The 10,858-nt window shown below is 37.1% G+C and overlaps 1 protein-coding gene across 1 annotated transcript; it reads left to right on the top strand.

The window, feature by feature from the left end:
- The first annotated feature begins 4,600 nt into the window (after positions 1-4,600).
- LOC110451740 (myb-related transcription factor, partner of profilin-like) lies at positions 4,601-10,406 on the top strand. Its single transcript, XM_021499907.1, has 7 exons — positions 4,601-4,828; positions 5,578-5,743; positions 5,989-6,061; positions 8,621-8,695; positions 9,181-9,240; positions 9,498-9,569; positions 9,934-10,406. The coding sequence occupies exons 1-7, from the start codon at positions 4,674-4,676 to the stop codon at positions 10,149-10,151; spliced, it is 819 nt and encodes a 272-aa protein (XP_021355582.1). The 5' UTR covers positions 4,601-4,673; the 3' UTR covers positions 10,152-10,406.
- Positions 10,407-10,858: the final 452 nt, after the last annotated feature.

Below are 10,858 nucleotides of genomic sequence, written 5' to 3'. Positions count from 1 at the left end.
AGCAGTCTTCAGAATTAGGTTTCATCACGAGTATTTCATTCTTGAAACTTGAATTTTAAATTTAGGATAAAAAAGTGTAATAATTTCATGTAATTCTGTCGTCATATTTTACAACTGTTTGTTTTTCCGAAGTTTTAATAATAATAATAATACTTCGAGGTTCTTACATACCATTTTATCACTTAGTTCGTAGGTCATCTCAAAGCGGTTCACAAATTATTATCCGTGGTTAAAGGGCCTTTGCAAACAGCCAATATCTTTCTCACCTCCATGAGGAGCATACTGCCGGTGCTGCCATTTCGGCGCTCACAGCAAGCATTCAACAATTCTAGCACTGCCCAACCACGTATTCATTTACAGCTGAGTAGAATGGAACTAGCGGAGTAAAGTATCTTGTTCAAGGATACAACACAGTGTCGTGCCGTGACTCGAATCCACAACCCTTCGGTCATGAGCCCGGCGTCCTACCACTACACTATTCCTACACCTCAGTGCCTTCAACATGCTTATGCATAATCTAAGGATGGAGAAATATTGTCTTGCTTTAGACTTGTTGCACGAAATTATAATGGCATGACTGACATGAAACACTTCAAGCGTTTGATGTAGCCAAACGTTGTTTTTATACGTTTTAAAGGGTTTTATATACAGCTTTCCCTGTTCGCGGTATTCTACTATCGTTCAGAACAGTTTAGAAATATATTTTTAATTCTTATTGACCTTTAGTACCACTGATAAATTGACGAAATGGCAATATGGTGCATTGTAAAAGCTTAATTTGTTTAGCTTGATGAATCTTTCTTCCTTTGCTTTGATAATTGTTTACAAGATATTGCCATGAAGCGGATTTAACCTTACAGCAATTAAGCTTTTCAGCATATATTTCAATAAAAATGAAAAATAGACCACAAGAGTATGACTTTTCCAAGGTCTTAATTTTCTTCCCGAACTGTATTTAATTGTGCAAAATAAATCACAGGTACAGGTGATGTGTTTTGATCGTTCACAAGTTTCTATTTTGGTTTGTCCGAAATTGAACGTTCTCGCAACATCTATGTTCATGTGAAGGTGTGTGCCTTAGGAAATGCAATGAAGATGAAGACTGGGTAGGAGAGCAAAGCATAGACAGGTGCCCTAATGGTTACAATAACAATGAAGACTGGGTAGGAGAGCAAAGCATAGACAGGAGCCCTAATGGTTACAATGAAGATGAAGACTGGGTAGGAGAGTAAAGAATAGACAGGTGCCCTAATGGTTACAATGAAGACGAAGAATGGGTAGCAGAGCAAAGAATAGACAGGTGCCCTAATGGTTACAATGAAGACGAAGAATGGGTAGCAGAGCAAAGAATAGACAGGTGCCCTAATGGTTACAATGAAGACGAAGAATGGGTAGCAGAGCAAAGAATAGACAGGTGCCCTAATGGTTACAATGAAAATGAAGACTGGGTAGGAGAGCAAAGCATAGACAGGGGCCCTAATGGTTACAATGAAGATGAAGACTGGGTAGGAGAGCAAAGAATAGACAGGGGCCCTAATGGTTACAATAAAGATGAAGACTGGGTAGGAGAGCAAAACATAGACAGGTGCCCTAATGGTTACAATGAAGATGATGACTGGGTAGGAGAGAAAAGAATAGACAGGCGCCCTAATGGTTACAATGAAGATGAAGACTGGGTAGGAGAGTAAAGAATAGACAGGTGCCCTAATGGTTACAATGAAGACGAAGAATGGGTAGGAGAGCAAAGAATAGACAGGGGCCCTAATGGTTACAATAAAGATGAAGACTGGGTACGAGAGCAAAGCATAGACAGGTGCCCTAATGGTTACAATAACAATGAAGACTGGGTTGGAGAGCAAAGCATAGACAGGTGCCCTAATGGTGACAATAAAGATGAAGACTGGGTAGGAGAGCAAAGCATGGACAGGTGCCCTAATGGCTACAATAAAGATGAAGACTGGGTAGGAGAGCAAAGCATGGACAGGGGCCCTAATGGTTACAATAAAGATGAAGACTGGGTAGGAGAGCAAAGCATGGACAGGTGCCCTAATGGCTACAATAAAGATGAAGACTGGGTAGGAGAGCAAAGCAAAGACAGGTGCCCTAATGGTTATAATGAAGATGAATACTGGGTAGGAGAGCAAAGCATAGACAGGTGCCCTAATGGTGACAATAAAGATGAAGACTGGGTAGGAGAGCAAAGCATGGACAGGGGCCCTAATGGTTACAATAAAGATGAAGACTGGGTAGGAGAGCAAAGCAAAGACAGGTGCCCTAATGGTTATAATGAAGATGAATACTGGTTAGGAGAGCAAAGCATAGACAGGTGCCCTAATGATCACAATGAAGATGAAGACTGGGTAGGAGAGAAAAGAATAGACAGATGCTCTAATGGTTACAATGAAGATGAAAAATGGGTAGGAGAGCAAAGAATAGACAGGGGGCCTAATGGTTACAATAACGATGAAGACTGGGTAGGAGAGCAAAGCATAGACAGGAGCCCTAATGGTTACAATGAAGATGAAGACTGGGGAGGAGAGCAAAGCAAAGACAGGTGCCCTAATGGTTATAATGAAGATGAATACTGGGTAGGAGAGCAAAGCATAGACAGGTGCCCTAATGGTTACAAGAAGCAGATTAGTGTTGTTTCCTTTATGCAGAAGACAAAGACATTTTTTTCCAGGGCCCCAAAATTTCGCCTCCTTCGATAACAAGCCTTGTGATTTATAGAATGTCTATTCATTACCCGCACCCTCAAGGAGATATACACATGTAAATTGTATTTTCCTTTTCATTATTTCATCAGTGATTTGGGTGCTAGACTTGTCATTAAGTTGCAAATTCTTCATTTTAATAAATGAAAGTAATGAATTAATTGAAACAAAACAGTTACAGGAAATTGTTCTGTTTGGGTCTTTTACCACAATAACCAGAAAGTTAAACATTTCAATTGTGTCTATATTTCTTCGTGAGCTTCTCTTTAAGAGTGTTTATAGTATCACACGCGAAACCCATCTTAATGTCTCCAAACAAATCAAGTATTGTATGTTATGTCGATCTGGGAACAAACTGAACAATTGTCGTTGTCAAAATATTACTTTAATGTTACTTGTGTTAGAAACTGTTTGTATTTATTATATTTCCTGTTGGTAAAAAATGTGTTCTATTCGTACTTTGTTTACTTTGATGATACTGAACCACACTGAACTAACTAATTACAAGCTAACCCCAAGGGTTGCCCGTCTTGTTTAGAATTAAGTACGGGTCGCTTTTTATTGAGTTAAAGTACCGAGGAGTGTCAATCAATCAATAGATATATCGTTATAGCATAGCTCAGTCCTCTATCGAAGTCTGATTGGCGAGTCTCCAGTTCTTTGTCTATTTTAGTCAACGTTTTTCCCCAGGATGATGTGTGTTCCAAAAATAAGATCTTTTGAGTCAGGTGTTTGAAACTATCTTTATTTCTCTAATTAATTAACTTAAATAATTCAGGTGTATCCTTGCAGTGTGAAAACAATAGAAACAGAGGTACAAATTGGTATCCGTTGAAACCACCTGGTACAGACGTCAACATCAATCAGAGCCCGTTTTATGNGTACAGACGTCAACATCAATCAGAGCCCGTTCTATTTGTTGCCACCATATTTAACGATCCCTATCCCACTGCAGGTAAAAGACTAGAGAATTCTACTGTGATTGTTTGAACAAAAAGTAACCTCACTTAATTTCGTTTTGGTTATTACTGTGCCGCAATTTGGCCAGAGCACGTCCGTTGACCAGGAAGCTAAGCGACAGTATCACAATCTGCGGTTCAGGGTTCGAATCCCCGTCTAGCAACAGTGACTATTTTACATTCAGAACAATGTTGTCGATTACGATTTGTTTATTTTAACTTAATTGATTACTTTTGATAAAAGCCCCGCAGGTACGAGTATGGTTTTCTTTTCAGTTATTATTTATTAACGCTATAGTTATGCCGTTAAAACCAATGTCGAACGCATAGCTACGGTTTTTGGGAGTGAAACTCGGATCCTCAGGCAAACAATATTTAAACTGATATTAACATATCATGACAGTTCTCTCAATTATAATATGTCATAACAAAGTAACAGCAGACTTTTTTCCCCACGATTTTCACAGACAGATGTGATATGACCCCTGAAAACGTGTTCTACACAACAGAAAAGTGCGTCGATCACCAACGATATCATACAAAGCGAATATCTAGAATGAGATTGATGATTTACTGTTACGGCAGTCTTTGTTTGACAAAAGAAATTAACAGACGTTTTCGAAAGCTCGTAAAATTACTGTCTGTGATCAAAACAAACCTATCATTTTTACACGGTGAATCGTAGGCTATCTCAGGGGTGAGTTTTACTAAGCAACTTAAGTTACGCAAAAAATTCCAATTTACGAATTTCGTAAGTATAAACTTAAGTTACGAAGTGTCTGTTTTACTAAAGCGTTCGTAAGTTTCGTCGTAAACTTAAGTTACGAATATTTCGTAAGTTACGATTTCGGAACTCTCCCGTGTTGAAGGTAGGATTCTTCATAGAAACGAGAACGCCACGCAAGCGCAGTCGCTAGTTTCACTTTAGCCTACGACGTCGATTTTTGGCAACATACCTACATATCTGACGTAGATCACGTCATTAACGTCTGCTAATAAAATGGACACGAAGAGGCGAAAGCCAAATTGGATGGAGCGAGAGCTTGAGGCTCTAGCAGAAGCCGTGGCGCCTAAAAACGGGTTATTGAGGGGAAAATTTTGGCCGTCGCTGACCTCTGAGCGGAAGCAATCGATTTGGATCGAAATCGTAAATCAGTAAGTGTTACTGTATAATATTCAAGCTCATCGTATGGCATAGACGTCTAAAATATTATAAAGCATTAGAGCTAAATAGCCTGTTACTTTCTTTTCAGATTCGTTTTAGCATGATTTCAATATAAACGTACACTATATGTGCAACTGCAAATAATGTAACTTGATTTTCATTAAACATGAACTGATGAATATGTAACAAACAGTTAGTGTTTGTTACATATAATTGAGAATCTGTTAATAATTTATAAAATGGTGGATGTAGTTCAATATATGGGACACAAGCACTGCTACATCCAGTATGAATTGACTCTCGTGTTTAAACTCTTCCTTATATGTAGTAAAAACTTAAACATATGTAGCTGGTAAACAATTGAGGGCTGATGCAATTATTTATAATTGTTGTCAGTGGAGAAAAGAAATTGCATGGTCAGTATACATTTTAAATTCTTCATTGAAAGGTGGAAATTATATCATATATATATATATATATTATGAATATACTTTTTTTCAAAAAAGTATACTCGAGAAAAGGAGAAGGCGGAGGGGGTTAAACAATTGTTACAGTGTATGAGCTCAGATATATCTGTTGTGATATTTTGCACATGTCAACACATGTAATTTGTATGTTAATATGTTGATATGTTCTTACTCATAAAATGGGACAACAAAGATTACGGGTTTTGTTGTAATGTCTGAAGATTTTTTTTGTAATGTCAGTTCCTAAATTTCAACTGTTCTTTTCCAAACAGAGTTAATTCCATTACTATGGTTAACCGAACAGGGGAGGAGATCAAGAAAAAATGGGGGGACATGCAGTCCCTCACAAAGAAGAAAGAATCAGAGAGAAGGCGGTCTATGAAAGTCACAGGAGGTGGACCGGCCATAGACATGTTCTACAAGTCATGGGAGAACCTGGTAAGCACTATCTGTTCTAACTGTATAGTTACCGGTAATTTTGATCTTAAAACATCCAGTCAAATCCTAAAATTAAAATAGTCTGATCAGTTTATAGATCTTGGTGATCATTGTAGATTATAGGGTTCTGTATACCGGTATACTTCTAATAGATTAATGTATTTTCTGCTAATGTTTATTCTATTTTTCTGTTTGCAGTTTTCTATTTCCAATGCATGTTGTTTATTATGATATTGTCTTTGAAGGTGTTGCAGTCCCTATCGGAAGTGGCAATCGAGGGCATCAGCTGTGGAGTTGATACAGCAGAGTCAGAGAGTGGTATGTTATTTAATGTTGATTCTGATCATTTCTTTATATGCAGCGGTTGTCTATATGGTTATGGGACGTGGATCTCAATTGTCTTGTTGTAGTGTCTTGTCCTCCTTTCGTATAGGAGCTGTCCAGGGATCCTGGAGAGTGATTGGTACATCATATATGGATTAAAAAGTCATAAAAACCACTATTTGGGTTGGTCCATTAACATTCACGATATGTATCCAATAAAACAGGAACAATGTCCCTCACCACATGCACATGTACACGGTACTCCGGAGTCTGGAGATTTTAAAAGTTATTTACATTAGTATAAGATTTCTAAAAACTGGATCGTGGGCTGCTTGAATTGCTACACTACTTGCAGTGGCATAATGTCTTAAAAATGCTTAGACAGTTAAAAGCTAAAAGCTAGATATAGTCACTAAAAGCATTTAGAGAGCACTAAAGAGCACTACAAGCGGGTATTAAAACACAGCAAGCGGTATGGTAAAAGCCCTGAAGCAAGTCCACTAGAAGCGTGCGGTTAAGAATGTTATAAGTTAAAAAGACAGTTTGACGTAACACTGTACACTTTAAAAACAAATATAACTCATAGCTTGTTGTTCCTCCCCCTCCCCCTGTAATTTGGATTACAGACCGGATGATTTAACTTACCGGATTATTTAACTTTTTAAATTGTTTATACTAGTTGTGATCCGGAAACTTAGTCCCTAGGTTTTATTATGGCTAGACCATCTAGAATATCTTGATTACTTGATTAGGTTCATATATATATATCATTCTAACACGATTCGTTTGCAACGTGTGTTTTGATTGGATACGGACCATGTTCTAATCTGCGATAGAATCATAATCAATCGTGTTAAGCTCCTCCCGTCACACTTTTGCCATGCCCAGTTTCTAACCAAAACAATATGGCGTCAAGCTCGCCTCTTTGCAAAATCCCACTGATAAGGCTAGTAGGCAACAGAACAGAAACGACCGATGAAATGAATTTGTTGAATGAATTAAAAAGTAAAAATTACACATTCCTTGTTCTTACCTTTATTTATTACTGAAACGTTCGTTCCATCTGTGTGAAGGCATCTAGGCCTATTTAGATCCAAAATCAAATGAAACGTTTCGCATGTGTTGTATGCATTTACACAAAACTCTTCACACATCTATACAAATAATCACCGATTTTGTCGATATGCACAGACTGGTATCCTTACTGACATGGAAATGTAAGAACTTGGTCAATATTAATCCAAATGTGTCGTATGAACATTGGTAACAGGACGTTCACAAACAATCCAAATATTCCGCCTCGTCAACATACAGATCGAGCTCTCGCCAGTATGGGCGGGGCCAAATGACCTACTTCTGAAAGCTTCTTTCCTATTGGTCAGTTCGCTGCAGAATGACACTTCGCCAGTATTTTACTACGTCACTATTTTACTACGTACTTTAGTGCAAGGAAATACAATGTTTCTAAACATATATTTTTTTAAACATATTTTATTGTAATTTATATACACTGGGAGTTGGGCACAAGTTTTATAACTTATATTAAGCCCTTTCCCAACAATATAACTACAAGTTATCAAGATAGCATATACCATATATATTTACATTGGCTTAAATTTAATTGCGAGAGAGAGAGAGAGAGAGAGAGAGAGAGAGAGAGAGAGAGAGAGAGAGAGAGAGAGAGAGAGAGAGAGAGAGAGAGAGAGAGAGAGAGAGAGAGAGAGAGAGAGAGAGAGAGAGAGAGAGAGAGAGAGAGAGAGAGAGAGAGAGAGAGAGAGAGAGAGAGAGAGAGAGAGAGAGAGAGAGAGAGAGAGAGAGAGAGAGAGAGAGAGAGAGAGAGAGAGAGAGAGAGAGAGAGAGAGAGAGAGAGAGAGAGACAGACAGACAGACAGACAGACAGACAGACAGGCAGACGGACAGACAGACAGACAGACANCAGACAGACAGACAGACAGACAGACAAGACAAGACAGACAGACAGACAGACAGACAGACAGACAGGTGATGAAGAGAGACAGAGAGAGGGAAGAGAGAGATAGAGAGCTAGATTCTGATTAGTTGATAAACATATTAGCGTAGTAGATACTACATTGTTTTTCGTGTCTATACAGGCGATTAGAACATGAAATTTGGTTTAAACTCTCGACCTGTCTAATCGACAGTATAGCCACTCAAAACAACGTACTATCTCCTAATAATCATGGGGTGGAAATCTCAACCATTTAAAAGTTATGACCCAGAGACTTAGTCTCAATGAGTACTGGGGAAATCCTGGAATTTGAAGACAGTGGGTCAACTTCAGCTATTTGTAATCAATATCAAAATAAAGAGGGGTCAATTTTTGTAAAATTATAGGAAACTTGAAACATTGAGGGTCAATTTCAGTTTTGAGTGGTCAATGGCCCTATGGCACACTCATGGATTTTGCAACTGTTTGTTGGAATATATGTTTATTTGTTTCTCAATTCTCGCTTTTGTTTATATGGCTAGAGGGTGGGGATCTTACTCTGATTGCGATAACATAAAGCAAACTAGTGTTATTTATCATTATAGTCAAAGAATGTTCATCGACCCTGAGCCAGTCTGCCATTATACCAAATCTGGTGTCAGATGAACCCTCCACACAAGGTGAGTGGTAAATCATCATATTAAAATAAAGAAAACAAGAGGCCAAATGGGCCTGCATCACTCATTTGGTATTACTCTCACAATAGTAACCTTAGAAGTGAACTATAAAAAACCTATAGGCAACATATCAGTATTTTGACTTAAAGTCATTCAAAATAACTTGTTAAATGCTTTAAACACATTTGACCCCTGTAACCTTGAATATGTTTGAAGGTTATTTAATCCAAGCATGCTACTGGCCAAATATCATCATCCTGGGCCTTATGGTTATTCAGGAGAAGTTGTTATAAGATTTTAACATATTTGACCTTGAATATAAGTCAAGGTCATTACAGTTTTAACAAACTTGGTAGCCCTTCATCTCTGCATGATAATAAATGGCCCAATAACATCACCCTTCGGGTCAGATAAGCTAAATAAAATGATCATGAGATTTATTTAATTGTTCTATTGATAATTATAATGATCTTTCTACTTGTAAACAGGTAACAATGCAAGCTGCAGAAAGAAGTTGAAAAGTTTGGATATATCCCTAGGTGTTGAAAGTAAGTTGACATTGCTAACTATGTCCAGTATGGTAAGACAGACAGAATGTTTAAAAATATGAAAGAATGAATATAAATTACTTTATCTTATTTATTATATTAATTATTGTAATATTATTTCAGTGTCAGATGCACAAGTTCCTCTTCATTAAAAGGAGATGTCATTCGTCTTGTTACAGATCAGAGCTGAAATAGAAGGAAAATGTTATCGTTAGTAGATTGCCAGTTATGTAGTGGTTATGCATTGTACATTTCAGACGAATGTGAAAAAAACCAATCCCTTCCTTCCACAAGTTGGGACAAGCAGCAAACCAAAGGACAGAAAAGAGGTGATATATATGCAGATTAACTCTTGTTGACCCATGTGTCATAATGCTCACCTGAGTCATATTGATCTTTTTCATACACTTGAATCTACCTTTTGAAGTATTAAAGTGGTAAAAGAATGTGAATATAAGCATTATTCAATTTGTATGCTCGCATGACTGCATAAGTTGCTAAGATATATAAATAAAAAGTTGTATGTTTGCTAATGTATAGAAGTGATACACATTTTAATTTTTTGAATAACTAGTAATGTGTTACTGAAATGGAAACCATGTATAGTTTCAGTTACATAAGAAATGTAACTTGAGTTATATTTATTACTTTTTCATTTCTGTTATTGTATTGTATTGAAACCTTGACTTGTAGGTGTTCACTCAGGAGAGGCTAGTGTACAAGAACAGTTCCTTTTGTTTGAAAAGGAGAAAATGGAAAAGGTTGAAGAGAGCAGGGAAAAAAACCTTCTGATTATGAATGAGATGCTCCAGCTGCAAAGACGTAGAACAGCAGCTATTGAACAAATTGCATCATCAGACTCCAAGGCTTCCCCGCCACTCTCATTATCACCAATCATTCAATTTTATTGAAATAATACTGACAAAGCTGTTTTTGGTCATTTCTTTTGCAACAAATTTTCAATTGGTCTTTTTCAGTTTTTTGTCTTCATATTGATTAATATTTGATCAATATATATATATTTATATATAGAATGTTCTGATGTGCTTTGCAAATAAAGTTTCAAGCTGACAACTTGCCAGTTGAGAATCCGGAGTAAGGAAAATAACTCTTTTTCATATTAAAAAAATATTGTTGGAAAGACTGACTGACTACTTACATTCAAAATCTTTGTACAAGTCTTCCTCGTATAACTGAGGCAGTCATGTTGTTGTTGACTGTTGGTACCATGAATTCATCATTTCCAACCTCTGGCTCCACTGCTTCCATCAGTGGCACTCTATGGTCAATTGCCAAATTATGTAGCCGGATGGCACATTCAATTATTTTGGCACACTTTTGTGGATGATAAGGAAGACTGCCTCCAGTCTTATGTAGGCACCTAATGAAATTTAAGGAACAGCTGTTAACATTTTTTTTTCACTTGCCACATTTGAATGATTTATATCTTTAAATTCTGATCATTCTGTGTATATGTCTACTGTGCTTATAAGTTAATTGTTATTGTTATTTTAGGGTTGAACATCATCTTTCAATTAATCAATTTCATCTTTATTATCAACTTCCATATACTTCTAATAAGTTAAATAGAGATTATAGATGAATCTAATGGCACCAA

The sequence above is a fragment of the Mizuhopecten yessoensis genome, unplaced genomic scaffold (genome assembly GCF_002113885.1).
Source record: "Mizuhopecten yessoensis strain PY_sf001 unplaced genomic scaffold, ASM211388v2 scaffold6169, whole genome shotgun sequence".
NCBI classification, from domain to species: domain Eukaryota; kingdom Metazoa; phylum Mollusca; class Bivalvia; order Pectinida; family Pectinidae; genus Mizuhopecten; species Mizuhopecten yessoensis.
This window is presented reverse-complemented; position numbering and strand designations above follow the sequence as displayed.

Excerpts from the sequence above, each read along its gene's own strand:
- LOC110451740 (XM_021499907.1), top strand. The coding sequence starts at position 4,674 with ATGGACACGAAGAGGCGAAAGCCAAATTGGATGGAGCGAGAGCTTGAG. Across the intron at positions 6,062-8,620 it reads TACAGCAGAGTCAGAGAGTG|TCAAAGAATGTTCATCGACC; the intron begins GTATGTTATTTA and ends TTATCATTATAG. Across the intron at positions 8,696-9,180 it reads AGATGAACCCTCCACACAAG|GTAACAATGCAAGCTGCAGA; the intron begins GTGAGTGGTAAA and ends ACTTGTAAACAG.